This window comes from Varanus komodoensis, unplaced genomic scaffold (genome assembly GCF_004798865.1).
Source record: "Varanus komodoensis strain SLA01 unplaced genomic scaffold, ASM479886v1 scaffold53, whole genome shotgun sequence".
Taxonomy (NCBI): Eukaryota; Metazoa; Chordata; class Lepidosauria; order Squamata; family Varanidae; genus Varanus; species Varanus komodoensis.
Genome location: NW_025336126.1, coordinates 4,865,772 through 4,889,030, shown reverse-complemented (window position 1 = coordinate 4,889,030; position 23,259 = coordinate 4,865,772). Strand labels below are relative to the sequence as shown.

Sequence of the window (23,259 nt, the reverse complement as noted above, 5' to 3'; positions counted from 1 at the left end):
GATTCTTGTCCACCTAAAACTTAAACAGAGAATGGGGAAGGGTGTGGGTAGGAGAAGAAGGGCAACAACAACAACAAGGGCTCTCCTTTCAAAAATTCAGACCCTGGTACACAGCCCTCACCCAAGTGGATGGAAATCCACCCAATGCCAACCCGGCCCGCTTGTCCTTTTGAGCATATCAGGAGTACTGGCAAGAACCAGCTCTGTAGCTCGTGCTTTACCCCAGACTGCCCCAGGCATCCACCTTCCTCCCCTCTGCCCGCTTCCAGAAGCACTTGCCCTCTTTGTTCTTCTGAGCCCAGTGTTATCAGATCTGTTTTTTTCCACAGCTCTGGCCTGCTGTTTGAAATCTTCCCTTATGCAAGCCAAAATCTTCACCTCTGCAGCAACATTGTCCTCCTGCAGAACCCAGGTGTCTTGGCTTGTCTGTTCTTCTTCCCACAAGAACGCATCAACAACGAACAGGCTGTGTTTGGGGATCAACACTGGGCAAGGGAGGAGCTATAAACCAAACAAAACAATGAAAACACACCCCAGGGAGAGCAGAAGGCCCAAGGTCCGGTCTCCAAGAGGGGCTGGGAAAGGCTCTTCCGATTCCCTGGAGAGCTACAGATTGTCCATGTACATGGTCCTGAGCCAGAGGATCAGCCGTTTGACTCACCATGGGGCAGGTTCCGCTGTTCCATTTGGCAGCCAAGAGTTGAAATGGGCAGCATCTACCCACGGAACTGTCAAGCACAGCAGCAGACCAGTATCTTCTTCCTTGCTGTTTTGGGTGCTCAAGGGGTACTGGCTGCCCCACTTACAGGGGGCAGAGAAGGCTGTGTCGGGGGCAAATGTCAGCAAAAACTCTTCTCTACCAAAGGCCATGGCCAAATGGCATGTCAGGGTATCTCAAAGACTCTTCCACTGGCAGTCATAGATTACACCAAGTATAAGTAGGTCAGGCTACCCCGGTTCCTTTCACAGACTTTGGGAACTGCCATTCCAAGAGGAGGAGAATTTTCACATCTAGGGTTCCTTAGAGGAAACCATGGATCCAAGCAATGTAAGATGTGTGTGCAGGCAAGGGAAGAATCCCTACGTGGGGTGGGGATTCAGCCAATATAATGATCAGCTTCTAATAAGATGGGGCAGGCAGCCCGCAAGTGTGGTCCTTACATCTCCAGTCTCAGACCAGCCAACAGGAATGGCTCAAAGGGAGTCGTTTTCCACCCAAAAACTTCCACACCCAAACAGATGACACTACATTTTAATGTATGTTATAAATGAAAAAGCCAGGTTAGCGGCTGAGAACAACGCAGTTCCATGACAAGAAGTGGGGCAAGAATACAACACAAGGCAACAACAAATTCACTGGCCTGCTGGGCTGGAGAGGCACGGAAGGAAGCAGACTTCCTTTCTCCTTATAACTATTGCTGTCGGTTCGGAAACACCCACCAAAAAACAAAAAAAAACCAAACCCCCTCCCCCCCCAAGAAAGGAATGAGACAAGATCCACCAGTCAAGGGAGGAATTAACAAGCAACCAGGAATCAGGAATTCCCTGGCCAAATAACAAGGAGATTAGCAACTCTGCAATCTGGCCTTGACTGGTAACCCCTGACTCCCCCTTTCTTTCCAGGACAAAGTTCCCCTGCCCCACCAACCAATGTCCTCTTGGCAAACTGCTCTCGTCTGCCAACCCTCATCTCTCTATCAGAAAAGTCTGGGTTCCCTGACTTGTGTGAGTCAACCTGAAAGAAGCTGCTATGAAGATTGAAGCTCAGTAGATAAGCCTGAAGGTTGTACAGACAGAGGCACAGAAGAGAAACAGGGACATCACCAAAGGGAGGGAGAGAGCACAAACCCCAGGCAGCCAGGACAGATGGGAGAATCTAGGTGGGTTCAAAACCCAAAATAAAGAAAAATGAACATGGTAGCCATTAATTCACTCCTTTCCATCTTCTGCATATCCCAAGCAGAAACGGTGAACTCTACTCCAAGTCCTGAAGTGTCAGACAGAGACAATCGTGTGTTGGTGCATGATGAGAAAGATACCAACGCGCAACCGGCAATGGTGTCTTTGTCAGCAACCCAGCAAGGAAACGCAGCTGCTCCCAAGCTCTATGTGCCTTGTGAGAGAGTTGATGCTCCAGGAAGAAGACAACACCCCAGAGCCTCCCGTGCCCTCTGCCGTGTCCTCACCCCCTCACCCTGCCTTGGTTAAAGTGCTTGTGTTGAGATGATCGCAGACATAGCAGGCCCTCAGGGAGTGAGGCTCTGAGAGGTGGAGGTCTCCTCAGTCGGCAGGATTTCGATGCTGCTGTCTGGCTGGCTTGGGGAGACACTGTCCGTCAGCTCCATCTCCTGGGTTTGGCTGGGCGACAGCGGCTGAGGAGAGCTAGCCGTGTCAGTGCTGGGGGTTGCAGATTTGCCCTCGGCCAGTCCCAACAATTCCTGGACATTACGGGGTAAATCCTTTGTGGGGAACAGAAGAGGAGGAGAACAATGTCACAAGTTTCAAACCTGTGACCCAAATCAAAACACTTTCCCCTGTTTGGGTGGTTTGGTCCCACACTGCTTCAGTGGCACATCCTTGTGTCTTTTATACCAGGGGCAGCTGGTCCACTAGCGACCTCTTACTTAAAGTTCCTTTACTGTCAGGTGCCAGAGGAGGAGATTGCGGGCTTGTCCAGCCTGTCTGACATAATGGGGCCTGAAGGTGCTGGTGCTCCCCAGGGCACACCAAGACAGGAAAGGAAAAGGGTTTTGTCAGGCTAGGGGACACTCACTGGAGTAGCTGCCAGCTGTCTGTAGATTGCCTCGGCTCGGCACAAGATGTCTTCCACACTCATCTTCATGGTGAGCTCATTTATATGCTGCAGAAAGTCAGATACAGAACGTAAGGAACTCAAACAGCTAACCAAGAAAAAAAGAAAGAAAAGAGGATACATGTTGGAAAGGTTGAAGTTGGGGAGAAAGACACAAATGTACATCCCCACCACCGTGTGTGTGTGTGAGAGAGGGAGAGGGAGTCGTATGTAACAAAGAGTATGTATTCCATGGTTTTAATGCTCCTACTTGAAAAAGGCTCCTGCAAAAGGAGTGAGATCCGCACTGTGAAAAAATAGGCACACTGCTCCTTGTTCAAACTGATGGATACGCTGCTTAATCTGCCTTTCTAAGCATTCAGCAGAAAAGTCACATAATAGCAGGGGAAAATGTGCTGCAAAGGCAGGCTGCAGGCAAGCTCATGGGCCCCAAGAAAGCCAAAAGCCGTGGAAGAGATCGGAAGCTACGGAAGACAAGCTGGTCCTTCTTCGTTGCTGGCCGCACAGTTTCAGAAATGGGAATGTGCTTAAGCCTGAGGACTATAAATCCTGAAGCGGTGAACAGCACACGCCTGTGAGCGCTAGACAGAGCGCAGGCACAAATGTGCCGGAGAGGAAGGCCAGAGCTCCCCAACACTCACCTTGAGGATCTCACTGAAGCCAAAGCCAGAGTTCATAAGAGCCTGCCTCTCTGCATCCAAAATGCCACAGGCCACCAGCAGGTGGAAGTTGGGGCAAGGCAGCTCTGTCCACAGCACCTGGAACGGGAGACAGACACACCATTCAGGCTGGGGAAGGTGCCAACATGGTGCAAAACATTCCAAAGTTAAATACAGTCCCCACATGTCTGAGCTGCAGGAGCCAGAGCACTGCCACATCTAAAACTATGTATCCAAAATTAACACTATGATCAAGTTCTGGGGCCGTCCTCCGACTGCCACTTCTGAGGGAGGCTCAGATGGGGGCAACAAGGAGAACATTCTTTTCAGGAGTGGCTCCCCAGTTATGGAATGAGTCTTACAATCTTAGTGGCACCAGGTAAAGCTTGCCCTCTACTGCGGGGCATTTAATTAGTTACTGGGGCCTATTGGTTGTTCAACAGGTTTTAACAGGGTTGCTTCAACTTATGCCTTTTTGTTGTTTTAAATGTGGTTTTAAATTTTGTACCCTTAACTTTTATGATGCTTTAGTATGTTTGAATGATATATTTTATATTGCTTTTAAATACGCTGTTGTGAACTGCCCACAACTGTGGCTGATGACCGGTACAGAAACTAACTAAATAAATCAACAAATAAAATCAGAAAATAGCAGGTGAAGCTGTTCTCTCCAGGCCAGTCTGCTTTCGTATGCCCGACCAAGGCATGGGTAGTGCAAGGTAGGCTCTGGAGGGCCTTTAGGCAAGGCATCCTCCTGGGGTCCCCCGCATTAGCGAGCGAGGCCGCCTTCTCCCTCCTCTTGCCACTGGCTCTGTGACTACACATACGCTTCCTCACAATGCGCTTCTCATACGCTGGCAGAAAGCTGGTGGGCAAGCTGCCTCCTCCTCCTCACCACCACAATCGTCTGGCCAGAGGAAGAAACGGCGGAACGATCAGGTTGCGACAGTGAAGAGAAGTCCAGAGCGGTAATGTCAGTGATCCCATGCTGGGGTGTGGGCCCTTGGCAGGTGCCCAGCCATCCCTACCTTTGATGCTAGTCCTCATGGATCTCCTGAAATCAACTGTGCTGTCACACCTGCCTAGCTCATGCAGGGCAAGAACTGAGAATCTACACTACTATGCATGTTTGCATAGTATGAATCTGCACTATTATGCATGTACATTCTTAAAACATTTTAATATAGTAAAATTCCTGATTTAAGTAAATGTGCTGGTTCTGATGGGGGGAGGGGTAGAAGAGAAATGGGAAGGTTCTAGGATTTATTTCATCCCACATTAATGCCTACATCCAACTTTCATAAAGAAAGCACACTGCCAGTTCAGGGGAACTGAGTTGTTAGCCATTAGGAGCTGACAGGGTTATAATTTAGAAATCTAGTCAGCTCTTTGAAGTGAATCAACTACTCCCTGTGTTTGCCGTCAGCTCCTGCTGCTCAATAATCCAGTAAGTGGTGGCAGCTACTCACTAGTAATCAGTTGCAAGGGGTATTTAGTCTCAGTGTTAAGACTAAAGTTACTAGTTCATCATCTCAACATCCTAATAATTTATTCATACCAGTTGGACACTTAAACCAGTTCATCAGGTAATGCTGGGGTGCAGGGGAAAGGAAAGGTTCTATCAAAGAATCCAAGAGGTGTTATATGTATGTTCTACCACCTGCACTGCCCTCCTAATAAAGACGAATCCATTCAGTCCCAGAAGCAACTCTCAAATAATTCCTTCCTTTTTTCAATACCCTGTCAGCTTGAATTTGCACTCGCTACCCTCAAACCAGCTAAGTGGGAGCTGCGATGCACCATCCAAATGGCGCACGATCAGATCCCACGTGACACTGCAGAGGAAGCTGGGGAGCGACTGTCAGCTTGCGTGCTGCAGCCTCGTGCTCAGGCGGAGGACAGCAGAAATATGGGACAAGTCAGACGAGTTCAGTTCAGGGAAACAGGCACAGGCCAAGGAACACTGGAAAGCGAAGTGTACCAGCAGGATTAAATTCATCCAGGGTCAATCAAGGCTTGCTTATATATATATATATATATACACACACACACACACGTGCATGCGGGGGGTACATATGGAGGCTACTGTCATTTGGGTGGAAGACATAAATGCAGTTCCCTTTGCTGAAGTTATTTGGGTCCAGGCTTGGCCAGGATCTGGATGGGTGACCATCTGGGAACGTAATGCATGATGATCTAAACTACTTGAAGGCTTTGGAAGGATTGTAGCTCACTGGCAAAGTTACTGCTTTGCACACAGAAAATCAGTGTGGTATAGTGGTTAGAAAGTTTGACTAGGAATCAGGAGATCTGGGTTCTAATCTCTACCCAGCCATAAAGCTCACTGGGTAACTTTAGGTCAGTCACTGGCTCTCAGCCTAAACTACCTCACTTGTGAGGATAAAACATGGAGAAGCATTATGTAAGCTATCTTGGGTTCGTTGTAGGGAAAAGGGAAGGATTAATAAAATAAAAAACTGGCCCCAGATTCCCTAACATTCCCCAGTTAAAAGGAACTTAGGAAGCAGGGCTGGAAACCTTTCTACTCAAAAGCTTGGGGACCCATAGCTAATAAAGTAGGTAACACTGGATCAAACAGACCGTGTAAGGCACATTCATATGCTCAGGCTGCCAATGTACCTCTGGAGCTAATGATTCATCAGTATCTTTCAGTCCAGCGATTGTAGGTATTCTGTCCTGCTCTTCACTCAGGACTCTTTCTAGCTTGTATCATGTACTCTAGGAAACATCCTCTGGCAGTTTTCTCCACAGCCCTACATCTTAACCAAGAAAAATCTCAGTTTCTTCTCACTCCACTTCATGTTTTCATTCACCCCATTTTTTTCTCCCAAAACCAAAAGCCGTCAGGATGACATGCTCTGTATTTTCCCCATCTGGTTCTCAACAAGTGGTCTCCATTCCGCTCTTACCTCCCACAGCTGAAGAACTTCAGAGAAGGCAAACTCCCTCTTGAACCAGATCAAGATCCATCGGAAACAGAAGCATAATGTGCCGGACTCCTTTGAATCTGGGAGAAGCAGCAAGCAGGGTAGAAGTCAGCAGGGGGTTGTTTTATTCCATTAGTTAATTTCTGAGAGTGAGAGAGACTTCAGTCACCCCAGTGTTTGCTTTCATCTTTCAACTTTCTAAATACCTTTTGCAAGATTGAAAAGAGATAAAGAGCCCCTGGAAGAGCTTTTCCCTACTGAGAGCTCTGTCAATGTGTTGTGTCTACATCTCTTATAAATTCCAGTCAGCGTCGGCCATGATACAGACTGGGGAATTATGGCCAGACACATTTGGAAGATATCAGATTGGGGAGGGCCAGCAGTCAAAACTTATTTTTATGTCAAATAAAAATTGACATAAGATGTTTCATTATAACACACACAAACACATATGAACAGGAGACTTTGCTCCTCTGGGAAAATAACACAAGTACCAAGGAAGTCGCAGAGGGGGGGATCAAGCACTCTGAGCAGCAAGTTAAGCTGGGATAACTGCCTCTTCATGGACTCCTGGCTTTCTTCAAAATTGCGATGCTGCAAGCAGAAAGCAAAAGCGTGTGATCAAGCCAGAGAAAGAGTTATTAACATCCGCTTGGATTCCCTGGAAATCTTCAAAGGACTGCATCTCTAGGATGACATTCAAGCCACTGCCAAGCTCCCATCTTATCCATAAAATCAAAACAGGGATGGGCAACTGACTGAGGCCTGACAGCCCTTCCCTGTGGACCCCAAATATATATAAATATTTAAATGGCAACTGCAGCAGCTACTGAGAGTACTGTGGATTGCACTTAGCCTGTAAACAAGTTAATTATGACTCTTGTGATACTTTGTAGCTGCTATGGATAGCAACCTCTGCATCTCGCTTTTGGGGACATGGGAGCTGCATGTGGCTACAGGACATATTTGCCCATTTCTGTCAGAATCATGTTAGAACTACCTCAGCCACCCAGCTAGTCCAACTATTGCTGATGCAAGAATCCACAACTACAGCATCCTTCATGGATGGCTATGCACTCTCCACTTACAAGCCTTCAAAACAAGGCATTCTTTTCCACCCCTGAACAGTTTATTCTTTCAAGAAGTTCTTCCAAAACGTTAGTCAAAATCTGTGTTTGTGCAATTTGACCCATTGTTTTGGGTGTAATCCTACCCTACTTTAGGAGTAAAAGAAAATAAATTTACTTCAACTATGCAAGACCCTTTCAAATATTTTCACGGCTGCTTCACCAGGCTAAGCATACGCGATTCATTCAGGTCTTTCTGCAGAGGACTTCGGCTCCAGGCCTTTCACCAACGCTGCTGCCCTCCTCTTCTGTGTTGCCCCAAGACAGGCTCTTTTCCCAGAACAGAGGGAGCTCCTCCAGACCACGTACTCACCACCAGCTCCATGAAACCACAGAAGCACCAGAAAGCATCCACTTCATTCTGGGTAATGTAGAGAATCGGGGACAAGAGGTCACTCATACCTTGGACGTAACCTGCACAGGGCAAGCAAAAACAGGAAGTCATTGCAATGTCTCTGTGGATTTTTTAAACTCTGTGCCTCAAGTTCTATATGCGTTTGTCAGGGGGCTCTACAGATTGCTGCAAAAGAGAGAGGATTATGGAATTAACCAGGTCTAACAGCAGACAAGGCAAAGAAAATTCTCCCTGGAAAAGGCTAAATTTGCAGCTGCTCCTCAGTACAGAATTTAATATCTAAATCTAAAATCATGTTTCTAGTTCATGTGGCTGAGGAAAGCTTGAACAAAGAGATGGGTGTACTTGATGGGTTTACTTGAGCACAGGCCATATACAGCTCTGTTCAAGGGAACCATCTACCAAGAACCAGCACTACCAGCTTGGCTCCCTCTTTTTGCAGTCTTACCATGCGGAAGCCAAGGCAGCACGTGCCCTTTCTGATCTGGTGTTATGGCAAAGAACACATCCCAGAATTCTTTGTGGTAAGAGCAAAGGATTGTTCAGTGCTGCACCTCTACCCCTCACTAGCCATTCCTCTGCTTCCTCTCTCCCTCAATCAATAAGGGCCCCTCCTAGGGCAAGCTAGACAAGGGTCTCCAACAACCTGAGCAGGCCCTGGCTCTGCACTATGTTCTTCTGCCGACCTTATTCCTTCGCTGTGTCTGGACTCACCAAGGTCAAAGTTGTACATGCAGTAGGTCATGAGTACATCATTCAGGAGCACAAGGCCAGGGTTCTCACTGCCCTCGTAGAATTTGTTGTTCCTGTCTGTGCGGCTCACATCTCTTTCTGCAAAGGCATGGAAACACTCATACAAGTTGTTTATGAAATATACAAATTATCTTTTTGTCAAAAGGCCACTCAAGGAAATAACCAGTCGCATACAATTACTGGAAGATAAGGAGTCTGCAGAGCAGCTAAATGAATTCTTTGCTGCAGTCTTCACTGCAGGAGACGGTGGACAAATTTCCTACCTAATCTGTTTTTGTGGGATGGGAAGGTGAAGGGAAAAGCGGCTAAGGAGCTAAGCCAAAGACAGAAGTGGCATGAGATGAAACTCTAGGGCTTACTGACAAACCAAAAATGAGCAAGTCACTGGGTTGTGGCTTCTGAAATCCACACAGAGCCATGTTCAGAGGGCAGCAGGCCACTGCACGACAGATGCTGGGGAACAACAACAGAAGGCCGTTCTCTTCACTCCCTGCTCCTGCTTGTTGCATCCGACTGGCCGCCACTGCACCGGGTAGCCCTTTGGCACATCTCCGGAGGGTTCAGCATGTTTTTGCTACCACCGTTTTTGTTTTTTGTTTTTACTGCTAACACCATCCCATGATTCCCAAGAGATTGCACTGTGAGACAGTGGAACGGAGGGTAAACAACGTAAGCAGAATAGTGGTGTTGTGACCACAAGGGTGTGTGTGCTGTGACCACAATCATTCACTAATCAAGACCAGGGGAGAGATCATCTACCAACCAATCAGACTGCGGTAGCCTCGCAGCAAGGAGTTCCTTTGTTCCTGCTCCTCACTGACTGACTTCCACTGTAGCTTCATCCGAAAGTACTCATCCCTGAGAAAAACATTAAAAGAAGGATACAAAGCACAAAAGTTCATGCATTGGCTCTTAGTCCACAGACCAGCCACCCAGCCCAAAGAGAAGCACTTGAAACAAACATCCTTTCACAATTCTGACACAGCCTCACATACGTTTTCCGCTTCACTTGTGCCTTGTTCTCCTCACTGGTATTGTCCCAGGAGTAATAGCTCAAAAGGTACTTCCAGACTTCCTTGCGCAAGGACATGCTGAGACCCTAAAAAAGCAGCGGGAAAGGACTGATGAGAGCATGCTGATACAGAGAAAAGAACCCACTTGCTGGGGCTTTTTAGTCTTTCAGTTTCTTTTCAAACAAATTGTTGTTTTGGGTTTAGAATCTAAACTTTAGATCTTCACACTACTGCTAGTTTTTACTCTAGTTTTATACCATTTTATAGTTTAGAAAAAATATAGTCTGTTTTATCATGACATATTTTGCAATTTGAGTTGTCTGAACAGCTTAGGCTATTGAGTGGTACAGGAATGTAGGAAAACAAAGTTAGAACAGACATTAGGAAGAAAATCAACACAATCCTGCCTGACTCTCACCCCTGTCCTGATATGCAGCCCCTCTCACCACCTGACTCCCACACTGAGATGCTCCCTCCCCTCAGGTCTTACCCCAGCAAAGATTCTTCTGCGCAAGCCAACGGGGTCCTTCACACGCCCCTCAGGATCCAGGTGCTCCTCCCATTCCTGCTCAGTAACAGGGGCCTCCCGCTGGACTGCTGGACGTTCTCCTAGTCGTGCCTGCTGCCAGGGACAGAAGGAAAGAGGTGCAGAGGAGGAACTGTTATATGCAGCAGAATTCCTCCATGCCAAACAGAACCAGGGGGGCCTCATAGAGTCCCCCTTGCAATTCGGGCATGGCACCAGGTCTAGATGACTGGCGAGGAGGGTCTCCAGTTGTTTCCCACTAAGACACAGTAGAGAGGAAGACCAGCAATGGCAAACAAGCTTACTTCGGGGGAGCTTGTTCATTCTTACTGATCTTCTTGTCTTGGAATTTTCAACTGGATTCCATGGAATGCCAGGAGTCAATAATGCAGCAGTTTTCAAACTATGGCCCTTAGCTTACTAGTCCTCAAGAATCAACTCTTTGGTCACCTGCATTTGTAGATTAGAAAAGGCCTCACATTCTGGTACATGGAGAAGTGAGAGTGACAGATGCTTTGCTGTGCTCTCATGAGTACTACAAGTCACTTAGGCAAGATGAACTGTCACAACTACCAGGCCCATTATACAACAGAATAGAGTAGTAGAGTTGGAAGGAGCCAAGAAGGCCACAGGGTCCAAACCCCTGCTGTCACAGCACACTAGTTTACAGCCTCACACTCAGATGGCTGTCCAGTTTCTTTCTGAATGTCTCCAGTGATGGAGTGCCCATGACTTCTCTAGGCAACTGGTTCCACTGTCATATTGCTCTGACAGTGAGGAAACGTTTCCTGATGTCCAGCCTGAATCTGAGTTGACACAACTTGAGCTGATTATTTCATGTCCTGCACTCTGGTATGAGCAAGAAGAGATCTTGTCCTTCCTCTTTCTGACAGCCTCTGAGGTACTTATAGAGGGATGTCATGTCCTGCCTCAGTCTTCTCTTCTCAAAGCTGAACATACCCAGTTGTCTCAGTCTTTCTTCACAGGGCAATGTTTCCAAATCCTGGATAATTTTTGTTGCCCTCCTCTGGACCCTTTCTAGTTTCTCTGCATCTTTACTGCCCAAAACTGGACAAAGTATTCTAGACAAGGTATGCCTAGTGAAGAGCATAGAGGAATTATTACTTCTCATGATTTGGAAGTAATACTTCTATTAATGCATCCCAAAATAGCATTTGCCCTTTTTTGCAGCTGCACTGCACTGCTGGCTTATATTTTGCCTGTTGTCCACAGCAAGCTCTTTTTCAGTTCTGCTGAGCCATGTACTCCCCATCTTGTATCAATGCACTTGGTTTCTTTTCCTAGATGGAGAACTTGCCATGTATCCCTACTGAATCTCATTTTGTTGCTTTCAGCCCAGCGTTCAGGCTTATCAAGATTGCCCTGGATCTTCATTCTGTCTTTCAGGGGGTTTGCTATTTCACCCAGTTTTGTATTACCTGATTATTGTTCCTTGTACTAAAGCTAAATCCTTAATAAAGATGTTAAAGAACACTGAGCGCTGCAGCACCTCACTAGTTACCTTTCCCCAGTTTGAGAAGGTGCCATTGATGAACACTCTGTGTCCAATTTAGCAACCAATTTTGGATCCTCCTAATAGTATTGCTATCTAGTCCACTTTTTGCTAGTTTGCTTATCAGAATGTCATGGAGCACTATGTCAAAAGCTTTGCTGAAGTCGAGGTACATTATGCCCACAGAGTTTCCGCTGTCCATGTGGAAAGTTATCCAGGCAAAAAATGCGATTAAATTAGTCTGACAGGAGTTATTCCTGATAAATCCATGTTGGCTTTTATTAATCACTGCATTTTCTTCAAGATGCTTCCAGACCGATTTTTAAATAATTTCCTTCAGAATTCTATTTCACAGCAGGAATTGTACCTGCTGTCAGTTCAATATACAGTATATCACAGAAGTGAGTACACCCCTCACATTTTGTAAATATTTTATTATATCTTTTCATGTGACAACCCTGAAGAAATGACACTTTGCTACAATGTAAAGCAGTGAGTATACAGCTTGTATAACAGTGTAAATTTGCTGTCCCCTCAAAAGAACTCAACACATAGACATCAATGTCTAAACAGCTGGCAACAAAAGTGAGTACACCCCTAAGTGAAACTGTCCAAATGGGGCATTATTAGCCATTTTCCCGCCCCGGTGTCATGTGACTCGTTAGTGTAACAAGGTCTCAGGTGTGAATGGGGAGCAGGTGTGTTAAATTTGGTGTTATCACTCTCACTCTCTCATATTTGTCACTGGAGGTTCAACATGGCACCTCATGGCAAAGAACTCTCTGAGGATCTGAAAAAAAGAATTGTTGCTCTGCATAAAGATGGCCTAGGCTATAAGAAGATTGCCAAGACCCTGAAACTGAGCTGCAGCACGGTGGCCAAGACCATACAGCGGTTTAACAGGACAGGTTCCACTCAGAACAGGCCTCGCCATGGTCGACCAAAGAAGTTGAGTGCACGTGCTCAGCATCATATCCAGAGGTTGGCTTTGGGAAATAGACATATGAGTGCTGCCAGCATTGTTGCAGAGGTTGAAGGGGTCGTGGGTCAGCCTGTCAGTGCTCAGACCATACGTCGCACACTGCATCAAATTGGTCTGCAGGGCTGTCGTCCCAGAAGGAAGCCTCTTCTAAAGATGATGCACAAGAAAGCCCGCAAACAGTTTGCTGAAGACAAGCAGGCTAAGGACATGGATTAGTGGAACCATGTCCTGTGGTCTGATGTGACCAAGATAAACTTATTTGGTTCAGATGGTGTAAAGCATGTGTGGCGACAACCAGGTGAGGAGTACAAAGACAAGTGTGTCTTGCCTACAGTCAAGCATGGTGGTGGGAGTGTCATGGTCTGGGGCTGCATGAGTGCTGCCAGCCAGCACTGGGGAACTACAGTTCAGTGAGGGAACCATGAATGCCAACATGTACTGTGACAAACTGAAGCAGAGCATGATCCCCTCCCTTCGGAGACTGGGCCGCAGGGCAGTATTCCAAGATGATAACGACCCCAAACACACCTCCAAGACGACCACTGCCTTGCTAAAGAAGCTGAGGGTCAATGTGATGGACTGGCCAAGCATGTCTCCAGACCTAAACCCTATTGAGGAGCACAAGGTCTCTAACATCCACCAGCTCCGTGATGTCGTCATGGAGGAGTGGAAGAGGACTCCAGTGGCAACCTGTGAAGCTCTGATGAACTCCGTGCCCAAGAGAGCTAAGGCAGGGATGAAAAATAATGGTGGCCACACAAAATGTTGACACTTGGGGCCCAATTTGGACAGTTTCACTTAGGGGTGTACTCACTTTTGTTGCCAGTGATTTAGACATTAATGGCTGTGTGTTGAGATATTTTGAGGGGACAGCAAATTTACACTGTTACACAAGCTGTATACTCACTACTTTACATTGTAGCAAAGGGTCATTTCTTCAGGGTTGTCACATGAAAAGATATAATAAAATATTTACAAAATGTGAGGGGTGTACTCACTTCTGTGATACACCGTAAGTCAGCTCAGGCCTCTGCGCTACAGACTGCTCTCCCAAGATGATGGGATTTCCTGCAATGGTTCTCAAAGGTTCCCTTCCATTTCTCCTCTTCTGCTGCTACAGCAGGAATTAGCTCCACAGCTCTCATGATCCCTCACCACCGGCTAGAGCTCACAGGAGCTGTAAGCCAAAACATCTGGAGAGGCAGACCTTGTTCTTTGCTCTGCAGCATTCCCCTCACCTCTCTACAGTCTCACCACTGCTGCGATTGCAGGATTGTGCGAGAGAGCAGATGGCTGAAGGTAAGAAAGGATGGCCAAGTATCTGTTGCCCCATGAAAGCACTCTGCCTTCTGCCATCTCCTTGCCATTCCTCCCCCTCTGCTATTTATTTAGGATATTTATATGCCGTCCTCTGCAAAAGCCTCAGGACAGCTTACAAAGATAAAATACAAATATCACCCAACATAAATTATCGACCCACTCTGGCTGCGGTTAAAATATAATGGTAAAAATACAATATTAAAACTTATTAAAATGTTGATCAAATAAAAAGGTCTTAACCTGGCACTGAAAAACATATACTGACGGCACCAGGTGGACCTCTCTGGGGAGCGCATTCCATAGACGGGGCGCCACCGCAGAGGAGGCCCTCCTCCGGGTACTCTGTGTCCTAATGTCTTTCACAGAGGGTTCCCGGAGGAGGGCATCTGCAGCCGATCTCAGGGGGCGGGAGGGCAAATAGGGAGAAAGGTGTTCCTTTAGGTATCCAGGTCACAAGCTGCTAGTCATAGTACAGTGCCTGCTTCATCACTCACGCAGGTTATCACTTCAAATCCAGTCTCATCTTCGACATTGGCAGCAGCTGGGTCGCCGTGAGGATGCTGGGCGACCCCATCCTCCTGGTGCAAAGCTCCTCGGAAGAAATTGGTGACCTTGGAGAAGCCACCAAAGGTGGCTGCATAAGGATCCTGCAGGAATCGCTAGGGAAGAAAAAATACACATGACTGCATGTTCAGAACTAGGATTTTCACTGTGCAAAATGTGCAATGCATATAATTTGGGGAAGGAGGTTAGTGGCAGGAGGCTCCCAGTGGTTTAGGATATGCTGGCTAGAGATAATGGAAGTTGTAGTCCAGCATACTGGGAAAGCGTGAGAATGCAAATGGCTGGTGCAGAGCATCTTCCAAGAAGTTGTGCGCTGAAGTCTCAGAGAAGTCCACAGAGGGTTTATTTGCCAATCTGAGAGAATATTCATACACACACATTCCAAAAAGATGATCAGAAGGGCTGGTTTGGTGGCTGGGCGTCTTCACCAACCTCAAGCCAGTCTACAACTCTCTTGCATTCTGGAACCAGAATTCTTACCATCAAGTGCTAAGAGCCAGAAGAGATCTGCATGGACTCATGTCACGATGATCCTAATTCTGTGGTACCTTTGTATGGGCTTTTGTTTTGAATGAAATCTTGGTTGAGTAGAAGAGTATAAATCAAATCAAATAGCTAGATCTAAAATTCAGGCATCTTAGTATCCAGCCCAGCACCATCTAACATGGGGATGTTGAATCATTATTGGCATGAGGACTGAATCCAATTTTGGAAAACAATCTAGAAAGCTTTTCCTATACTAATGGCAGGCCAGGGTAAGGGTAAAAGGGGCAGAACCAAAAGAACAGTGTACTTTTGGCTTAAAGCTCTTACTGCTAGTAAGTAAGCTATTAGGCATTTTAATATTTCAGAATGAGGGAAAAACCTGGAAAAAAGCAGGGAAACCAGCAAAAGATCACTAAATTGGGAAGGAGTGAAGCCATCTTAGAAACCCTAGAATGCTGGACTGGGGTGCCCAGTGAGCCAGATTTGGCCCATGTTCCTGGGGTTTAACATGCCTAATATAACTAAAATCCCCTGCCCCAGATATATCACTGCTGTCCCTCAAGACAATCAGGAGCCCAAGTTCCTTAAACCTGTTTTTCTAGCCCACAACAAGGAGCCTGCACTCTTACCCATACCTTCTGCTCTTTCTCACAAAACCCCACTCTATCTCCCCATTTCAAATCTTCTCCACTCCCCATAGAACCGAAGGATCTTGGCTTTGCAAGCCCACTAGAACTTATCCACGTGCACAAGCACTTTGAAGAAGGGCCTCACCGACACTAGGTTGGAGGAGCTGTCGTCAAAGAGCTGAAGCTCGTCAAAGGAGTGGGTGAGGGCAAACGAGTCATGGGTGTAAACCAGGTAGAGACGTGAATCTTTGGGGGAGCTACAGGAAGAGAAACTACAGTGAGTTAATTCTGCCACCCCACTGCTCCTCAAATGGTCTTAAGCACTAGCAATATGGCAGGGCAGAGTTCACCCAGGATTATATTGCTTCAGGTAAGAAATCCCAATTTTAAAAATGCTGTTTCCTGTGTAGAGAAAGCCAGCAGATGAGGGAGATGTACTCTTACCTCACCCTCTCCCTGAAATACTTATACTTGAAGATCGGTTTGTTCTACATGAAAAGCAATGTTTTTCAAAATTTGAAATATTCAAATCAGACTTTTTAGCTGTACAACAATAGCAAACCAGGTTTAAAATTCAAAATAATACTCCATCACCTCCCAGCTGAAGTGATATAGTCTATTCCATGGTTTTGAAGAAGTGCGGATCAGATTCTATCCAGTCTGAGAGGAACCAAGTCCTATGAACTTAGAAGAAAAAAAGCCTTGCTAAATCTGACCAAAGCGGAGCATCCTGCTTCCAAAAGTTTCTACCCAAAAGCTCCTGGGAAGCACACAAGCGGGAAATTAGACCACTCGCCCTCTCCTGTTGTTTCCAGCAATGGTAACTGATTAAACTAGAATTAGCCTAGAGGTTTACTAAAGGCATCGAAAGAGGCTTCGAAATTTGCATGCAGAGAAAATCCCCTAATTTCAGAGAAATCCCCATATTCTCTGATCTTTATACTAAAAATGAGTTATCAGATAAGAGTTCCACTTACGTGGCTAAGATCACATATTTGCAAAGAGCTTTGAGAAGGGCCTTGGTGCCCCCGCGATGGAAGTGCAGCGCTTGAATGGAGATGCCATCCTTGGTGATGAAGATGAGGTACGACCAGCCCAGACCAGGCTTACTCTTGCGGATGGATTTCAGCTCTGACAAGCTGAGGGAGAATGCCCACTGCCCACGTGGGATTGGAGATTTTGCCCCCGAAGCTGAAGCGATGGGAATAAGTGAAGAAGAAATGACAGGAATTGTATTAGACAACTGCTTTCTCTCTCAGAGTAGTCCAAAGTAGCAAGCTAGCACTTCTCCCCATTCGGCACCACTTTTTGTGGCATTATCATAAAACCTTTTTGCTATACCAAGGAACAGTCATCCCCATTTTTCTTTTGACTTACCAGCTGTTTCCTCCTGCACCCGGGACCGGGTCCCCACTGTGCTGATGACAGCCCAGTCTGGTTCATATCCTGGATCATAGATTTCTTCTTCACTGTGGCAGCCCACGGTGTCCTGGTGGGTAGAAAGCAAGATTAGTGCCTAAGAAACTCCCTATTCCCTTGCATATTTCACCAGACTTTCCCACAAATGATGACATCACTGCTTTTAACCTGACCTCACCAAGAGGAATCTGAATGAGGAAGGAATGGAAATATGGAATTGGAAGAGAAGCACATACCTCTCCTCATGAACATTTACTCCATCAGATCCTACCCTGCCCCTTGCATTACAGCTGAAGGTCTATTTCACTGGATGCAGAGAAAAGGATGAGTCTAGGACAGTGGTGGCGAACCTATGGCACGCGTGCCACAGCAGGCACGTGGAGCCCTCTCTGTCGGCACATGGGCCAAGTTGCCCCAGAAGCCGAGCATCGGATGACAGTGCACATAGGGGCCATGTGCATGCTCAGAAAGAAGTAGCGGCACCAGGCAATGACATCACAAGCCGCGACTCATTAGCTGCAATTCATTCAAACTTTCGCATGGCCGGTCAGTGCACTACCAAAGACATGTATATATATTTGCTTGGACTGGCTGTGAGTTGTTTTTATTAAACTAAAACCTCAGTTTTCAGGTTTTACTGTAGTGTTGCCACTTTGCGATAAATAAGTGGGTTTTGGGTTGCCATTTGGGCACTCGGTATCTAAAAGGTTCACCATCACTGGGTTAGGGTTCAAAAAGGAGGTGTTCTGGCATGATTTTGATGGTTGGAGTGAGTTTAGAATGGGCAGAAATGATGAGCTGTGCAGAACCAGCTACTCAAGGAAGGCTTTTTCAAAATCAACCACTTCTTAATGGAACTTTACCCCTATATTAGGTTTAGGGGTATGAGCCAGGGCAGGGTTAGGGTTAGAAAAATGAGGTGTCCTGGCATGATTTTGATGGTTGGAGTGTGTTTACAATGGGCAGAAATGTTGAGCTGCGCAGAAAAAGCTACTCAAGGAAGGATTTTCAATACAGCCCCTTTGAATGGTATTTTACCCCTATATTAGGGTTAGAGGAGTGTACCAGGGTAGGGTGACAAACCTATGGCACGTGTGCTGCAGGGGACACACAGAGCCCCCTCTGTCAGCATGCAAGCCAAGTCACCCCAGCATCGCTCAAGCAGCCGCACATTGGATAACATAGAGGCCATCCGTATGCTCGGAAAGGAGTAGCGATGCCAGGCGATGACATCCCGAGCCGCTATTCGTTAGCCACGACTCATCTGAGCTTTCGCATGGCCAGTCAGTGCACTGTCAAGGATATTGACTGTGAGGTGTTTTTTCTAAACTAAAACCTCAGTTTTCAGGTTTTATTGTAGTTTTGGCACTTTGCGATAAATAAGTGGGTTTTGGGTTGCAGTTTGGGCACTTGGTCTCTAAAAGGTTCGCCACTGCTGGTCTAGCATATGCTCACAGGATTTCATGAAACACAGGGCAGAATTCAAGCCCACTGCTGTGCTGTTACTCTATCTGCTTTATAAGTGGGACTTAATGCTCATCCAGCAGGGTACTAGCAGTCTGAAAAGCACCACTACAAGTAGCAGAGATGTTCATGTTTGGATTCACACAGATCAGCACAAAGTTCAACTGACTTGTCCTTATGTGGAAACAAGTTTCTATTTCTTGAGGCTGTGTTTAGAACTACTAGCTCCTAGTTGGATACCCTCATAATTTTCCGTATTAGTAAGAATTGCACTGTTACATATAAAAATGTGGGAGCAGTAGAGAAGATTATCTCCCATCCTGAATAAGCCATACAGGATCAACTAACACTGTCAGAACTTTCCAGCTTTTCTCCAGAATTCCTTTGAGCTTGAACTTTTATGTAACAGCCACGGCTTTGGGGCAGAATGCATGCCTATTGCCAGGTCAAAAGATCTTGTGTAAGGGTCCAAACAACAATCTACGAGGCAGTCCTGGGCTAGACAGACCAAAGCAATATGAAGCAGTTTTATTGCTTCAACATTTCTACTGGTTTAACAGTACCTCAGTAGGCCTGTCCTATCATTTCCAAGGGTGCCTGAGAAGAGAAAGTCTACTTCTTGTCTAAGAAGCAGAGCCTAAAAGAACAACTGCAATATATTCATATAATTTATTATTATTATTATTATTATTATTATTATTATTATTATTATAACATTTCTATGCCGCCCCTTGCCGAAGCCTCGGGGCGGCTTACAACACAATAAAATACATTGAAATACAATAGAACATAATAAATTACCACTAAATACAAAAAATAATAATTTCACCAGTTATGATAAACTAATCCTTTCCATACAGTTCAGGATTTATAACTTAGTAAAGACACACTTCTGAATAACTTTTGCACAAGTACCCAAAGCTTTGTATCTTAGCTACTGTGAAAATGGCACTATCTAATGACACCCTTTGAAACCAAGGGTGCATGCAGATACAATCGCAGCAGCTGTTCCACAATTCTGAAGTTCTTTTTCCACAGAGACTGATTTTATCCCCCAAATCCACCATTTTTTAAAACACTGAGAGGCTACAATGTGTTAACTTGAAAAGAGTGAGTGAATCAGAACCGCGGTTCATAACATAATAGTTTGTATTACTTACATCTAGCTCTTGAGATGGAATATACTAATTAGTTCACTGAATAGGCATGAGTGAAACAGTTTACCCACAGGGAAGGAGGTCTCACCTTCTTGGTGTACGTGATTTGAGCAGCATCTGAAGACTCCTCTACAGGTGTCCATTGTAGCAAAGTGTCTGAGCCCTGAATAAAGGGGAGAAGAAAGCCTCATAAGAGACCAAGAACACTGAAATATATATAGCTGTGTACACCCATTGTAAAAAATATTTCCAGCAGAGAACCGCATATTTCAATATATACTCTAATTTTGTACATACATACAGTAAATTAAAAAAGTCCAGATGCATCAAAGCAATTTGCTTTCTATCATCCAGATGATGCAAATATAAGGTATGCTGCACAGGAGTGGATAAGAAGCTGTGCAAATGCACAGAAGGATTTCACTTTATATACTTTTGCCTGTTCCTAGAGAAGCAACTAACCTCCAACTATTAGAAATGTTGTTTTAGACCAACATTATAACCAGAGATGCTGCTCAGTATTGCTTACACCAGGGGTCGGCAACTGTAGCCGCACGTGGCTCTTGAACCCCTCTGCACAGCAGCTGATCTGCTTGAAGCTCCACTCAGGAACCCAGCTCAGCGCAAGCTAGTTGCAAGCTAGTTAAGTAAATCGCTACATTCCTCTGCTAAACAAGCTTCCTGCAGGCTCTCATGTTACATGAAACAGAAACATGGCTGAAAAGATGCTCTTTGTCCCAATGTAATCTCCTTCATCTGCATGTTAAAAGCTGTGCTTGGGACCTGTCACAATTCACATCACTTGACTGTTTATCTGCTAATCAGTCACTAAACACACCAGTCACTAAACACACGCAGATTTACTGAGCTTTCCCCCCCTCCAACCATGGATAAATCCAAAGAAAAGTTAAGTTCCTGAAGAAAACCGAACGTTTAATGGTACATGGGTAGATTCATTTGCTTTTACTGCTGATGAACTTATGGGGTTTGCTGTTTAATGCATGCAGCCCTTTAGCACTGAAGCTGTTCTCCTATTCAAAATATATGAAAGGAATCCTACTAGTTTATAATGTAAGATTAAAAATAATAGTTTTTAGTGACTGAACAAGAGCTGCAGCTAAATCATGAAGATATAGTTCTACTTTTTTGTTTTAAGAAGATTCTTATAAAAATTCCAGCAACATTATTACATTGGGAGAGGGATGTTTGTTCAATATTTCACCACGTGATAAAAGGATGAGGGCACACGGAAGCAGATGGCATTTCTGGTTTGCTGCAGGTGGCATGTTTGGTTTGCTGCTAGTGGATAATATAAGTTCGGCTTTTTATTTCATAAATACAAGGAGGACTCAGATAGACATTGAGTATTTTATTTGAAAGTAACTTTCAACCTAGCATCTTTTTTTTTTTTTTTTTGGAGTTCAAAATGTTTTTGTTGCATGCAGAAATAAAAATTTGTTTTCTCTGTAGCTGTTCATTGATGTCATAAATGCAACACACTATAGTTTTTTTATACATAGCATAAAGGTAAAAAACTATATATGCAGTGTTATCTTCATTTTAGATGTCAAAGGGGTTTTGCGGCTCCCGGTGTTTTCTTTTCTGTGAGAAATGGGTCCAAATGGCTCTTTGAGTGTTAAAGGTTGCCGACCCCTGGCCTACATTTTCTAATGACCACATCTTAAGCCATACGGGCTGGCAATTCATATATTCTATAAACAAAAAAGTAAAAACTCAGGATGTTGAATTCTATACCAGAAGTCAACTTCCACCATCACACAAAACATACATGGCCTTAAGGCTGGCTACGTTCAGATATCACAGTAAACCATAGTTTAGCATGACAAGAACAAAAAGTTTTTGTCTCAGCATTCCCCACTTCTTTCTCACATAGTTTCAAACTGACTTAATTAAAAAAAACAACAAAAAACAGATTGACATTAGCTGTATTTTGCCAGTTCAGATATTATGCCGAGATGTGATTAAGCAAAAGAAAGACCAATTTATTGATCTTAATCAAACTCCTTGCATTTATATCAAGGTGGGCAAGCGTATAAACCTAAGGCTTGCGGTAATTTGTTCATTACAACCAGGCTTCTCAATGAAGAGAACCAGGCTTCTCAATGCAGATGCCTAAACTTCCTGCTCTTGCTTTTCAATTCCAGACAGCAGTCCATCTCAACCCACCTTCTCAATTATGCGGATAACACCTGGTATGAGGGAATCTTGGTCAGGGTGACGCTTTGCGCTGGTGTGCAGGTAGACACCATCCTTCTCAAATGCGATCTGTAGCAGGGCAGAAGAAAAGAGAGGGTCAAGAGAAAAACAGGACTCACCAAACCCACTTCTCCCTAAACAGGTATTTATGGGAATGAAACCCAGCCTCAAACTATTACAGAAGGAACATATTCATTATTGTTATTGCTATTGTTATTTAACTGCTATAGGGCCCAACGGCCAGAATAATTATGAAGTACGTGGGAAGTACTTTACAACCGTGACACTAATTAAGCAATTTTTCCACAATGCCCCCAGAAAGCTATCAAATACCACTTCTCCCCATAACTACGTAGGTGGGGAAAAACAAACTTCTCAGTCTACCAGCTTTCCTCTGCTTTTATACGGGTGACACACCGTTCCTCTGCCCCGGGGAAATAACTCTAAGCTTTGCCCTGAGAGGCAACCCCTCTCCTCCTGCCGCGCTCCATCTCTGCTGCTGCGGGGCTGGCACTGGGGCCAAAAGCCTCCCTCACCCTGCAGCCGTCTAACTCCATTCTCCCTGACAGCCACTTCCGGAAAAACAAAACGTCACTTCCTCGCTCCTCCCTCTTTATAAATGAGTCCCTCTTCGGCCGCCATCATTGGTTTTGGCGCGAAGGCCCTGATCAAGCGACCGTGGGCACCATGTTCTGTTTCTACGAGCGACGCTGTCGCCGCCATCTTGGTAGAGGGCAAAATGGTCGACTTGTTTCTGTTAGGAACAGGAAAATTTTCTTTTAGTAAGCAAAATGAAAGCCAGGTGGTTCCGTATCAGTAAAGGAAAGTCCACTATACAATCGATGATCATTATAATGGATGAAATGGAAAATTGTTTTATATCAAGTATAATAGGTATGAACACTTTATACCCAAACCATAAAATACACTAAGTTAGGCTAATGAATGAAATAACCCATGAAATTAAACAGGGTAGAGAGAAGTGATTCTTTCATTGTCTTTATGCAAGACAAGAGATCATGTAGGGCAGCATTCCCCAACTCCTATGGACTGCAATTCCCATCATCCCCAGTCAGCATGCTGGGTTGGATGAGGCTAGTGTAATAATATGACTTGAAATGATAGTCCAAACAGAACTAGGGGTTTTAGATTAACTGCAGGGTATCATCAAAGGGAGTAGTAGTCCATTTCTGGAAGGCATTCAATTAGGGAAGGCCAAAATAGGTCAAAACCATCTCCTACCACATACTTACTGGATAATCTAGACTCAAGGCTTGAGTATGTGTTGTTGAAATGGGGTTTGTCATTAAACCAT

General features: G+C 45.2%; 1 protein-coding gene across 2 annotated transcripts; it reads right to left on the bottom strand.

The window, feature by feature from the left end:
- Positions 1 to 1,234: 1,234 nt before the first annotated feature.
- Positions 1,235 to 22,534, bottom strand: TBC1D17 (TBC1 domain family member 17). Of its 2 annotated transcripts, none has more exons than XM_044447768.1 (17): positions 22,481 to 22,534; positions 21,915 to 22,013; positions 19,816 to 19,890; positions 17,065 to 17,176; positions 16,665 to 16,878; positions 15,833 to 15,944; positions 14,503 to 14,667; positions 10,158 to 10,289; positions 9,650 to 9,753; positions 9,418 to 9,512; positions 8,616 to 8,732; positions 7,860 to 7,960; positions 6,914 to 7,013; positions 6,402 to 6,499; positions 3,454 to 3,570; positions 2,774 to 2,860; positions 1,235 to 2,459 (listed from the first exon to the last, which is right to left on the bottom strand). In XM_044447768.1, the coding sequence occupies exons 1-17, from the start codon at positions 22,499 to 22,501 to the stop codon at positions 2,247 to 2,249; spliced, it is 1,962 nt and encodes a 653-aa protein (XP_044303703.1). In that variant the 5' UTR covers positions 22,502 to 22,534; the 3' UTR covers positions 1,235 to 2,246. The 2 variants fall into 2 exon arrangements, with proteins under 2 accessions (XP_044303703.1, XP_044303704.1); XM_044447769.1 differs by having other exon boundaries at positions 10,158 to 10,286.
- Positions 22,535 to 23,259: the final 725 nt, after the last annotated feature.

Bases quoted from the DNA above. Each gene is read 5' to 3' on its own strand.
- TBC1D17 (XM_044447768.1), bottom strand. From the start codon at position 22,501: ATGGAGTTAGACGGCTGCAGG. The intron at 19,891-21,914 runs GTGGGTTGAGAT...CCCTTTATTCAG, and splicing joins TTATCCGCATAATTGAGAAG to GGCTCAGACACTTTGCTACA. The intron at 9,754-10,157 runs GTAAGACCTGAG...CTGCTTTTTTAG, and splicing joins GCAGAAGAATCTTTGCTGGG to GGTCTCAGCATGTCCTTGCG.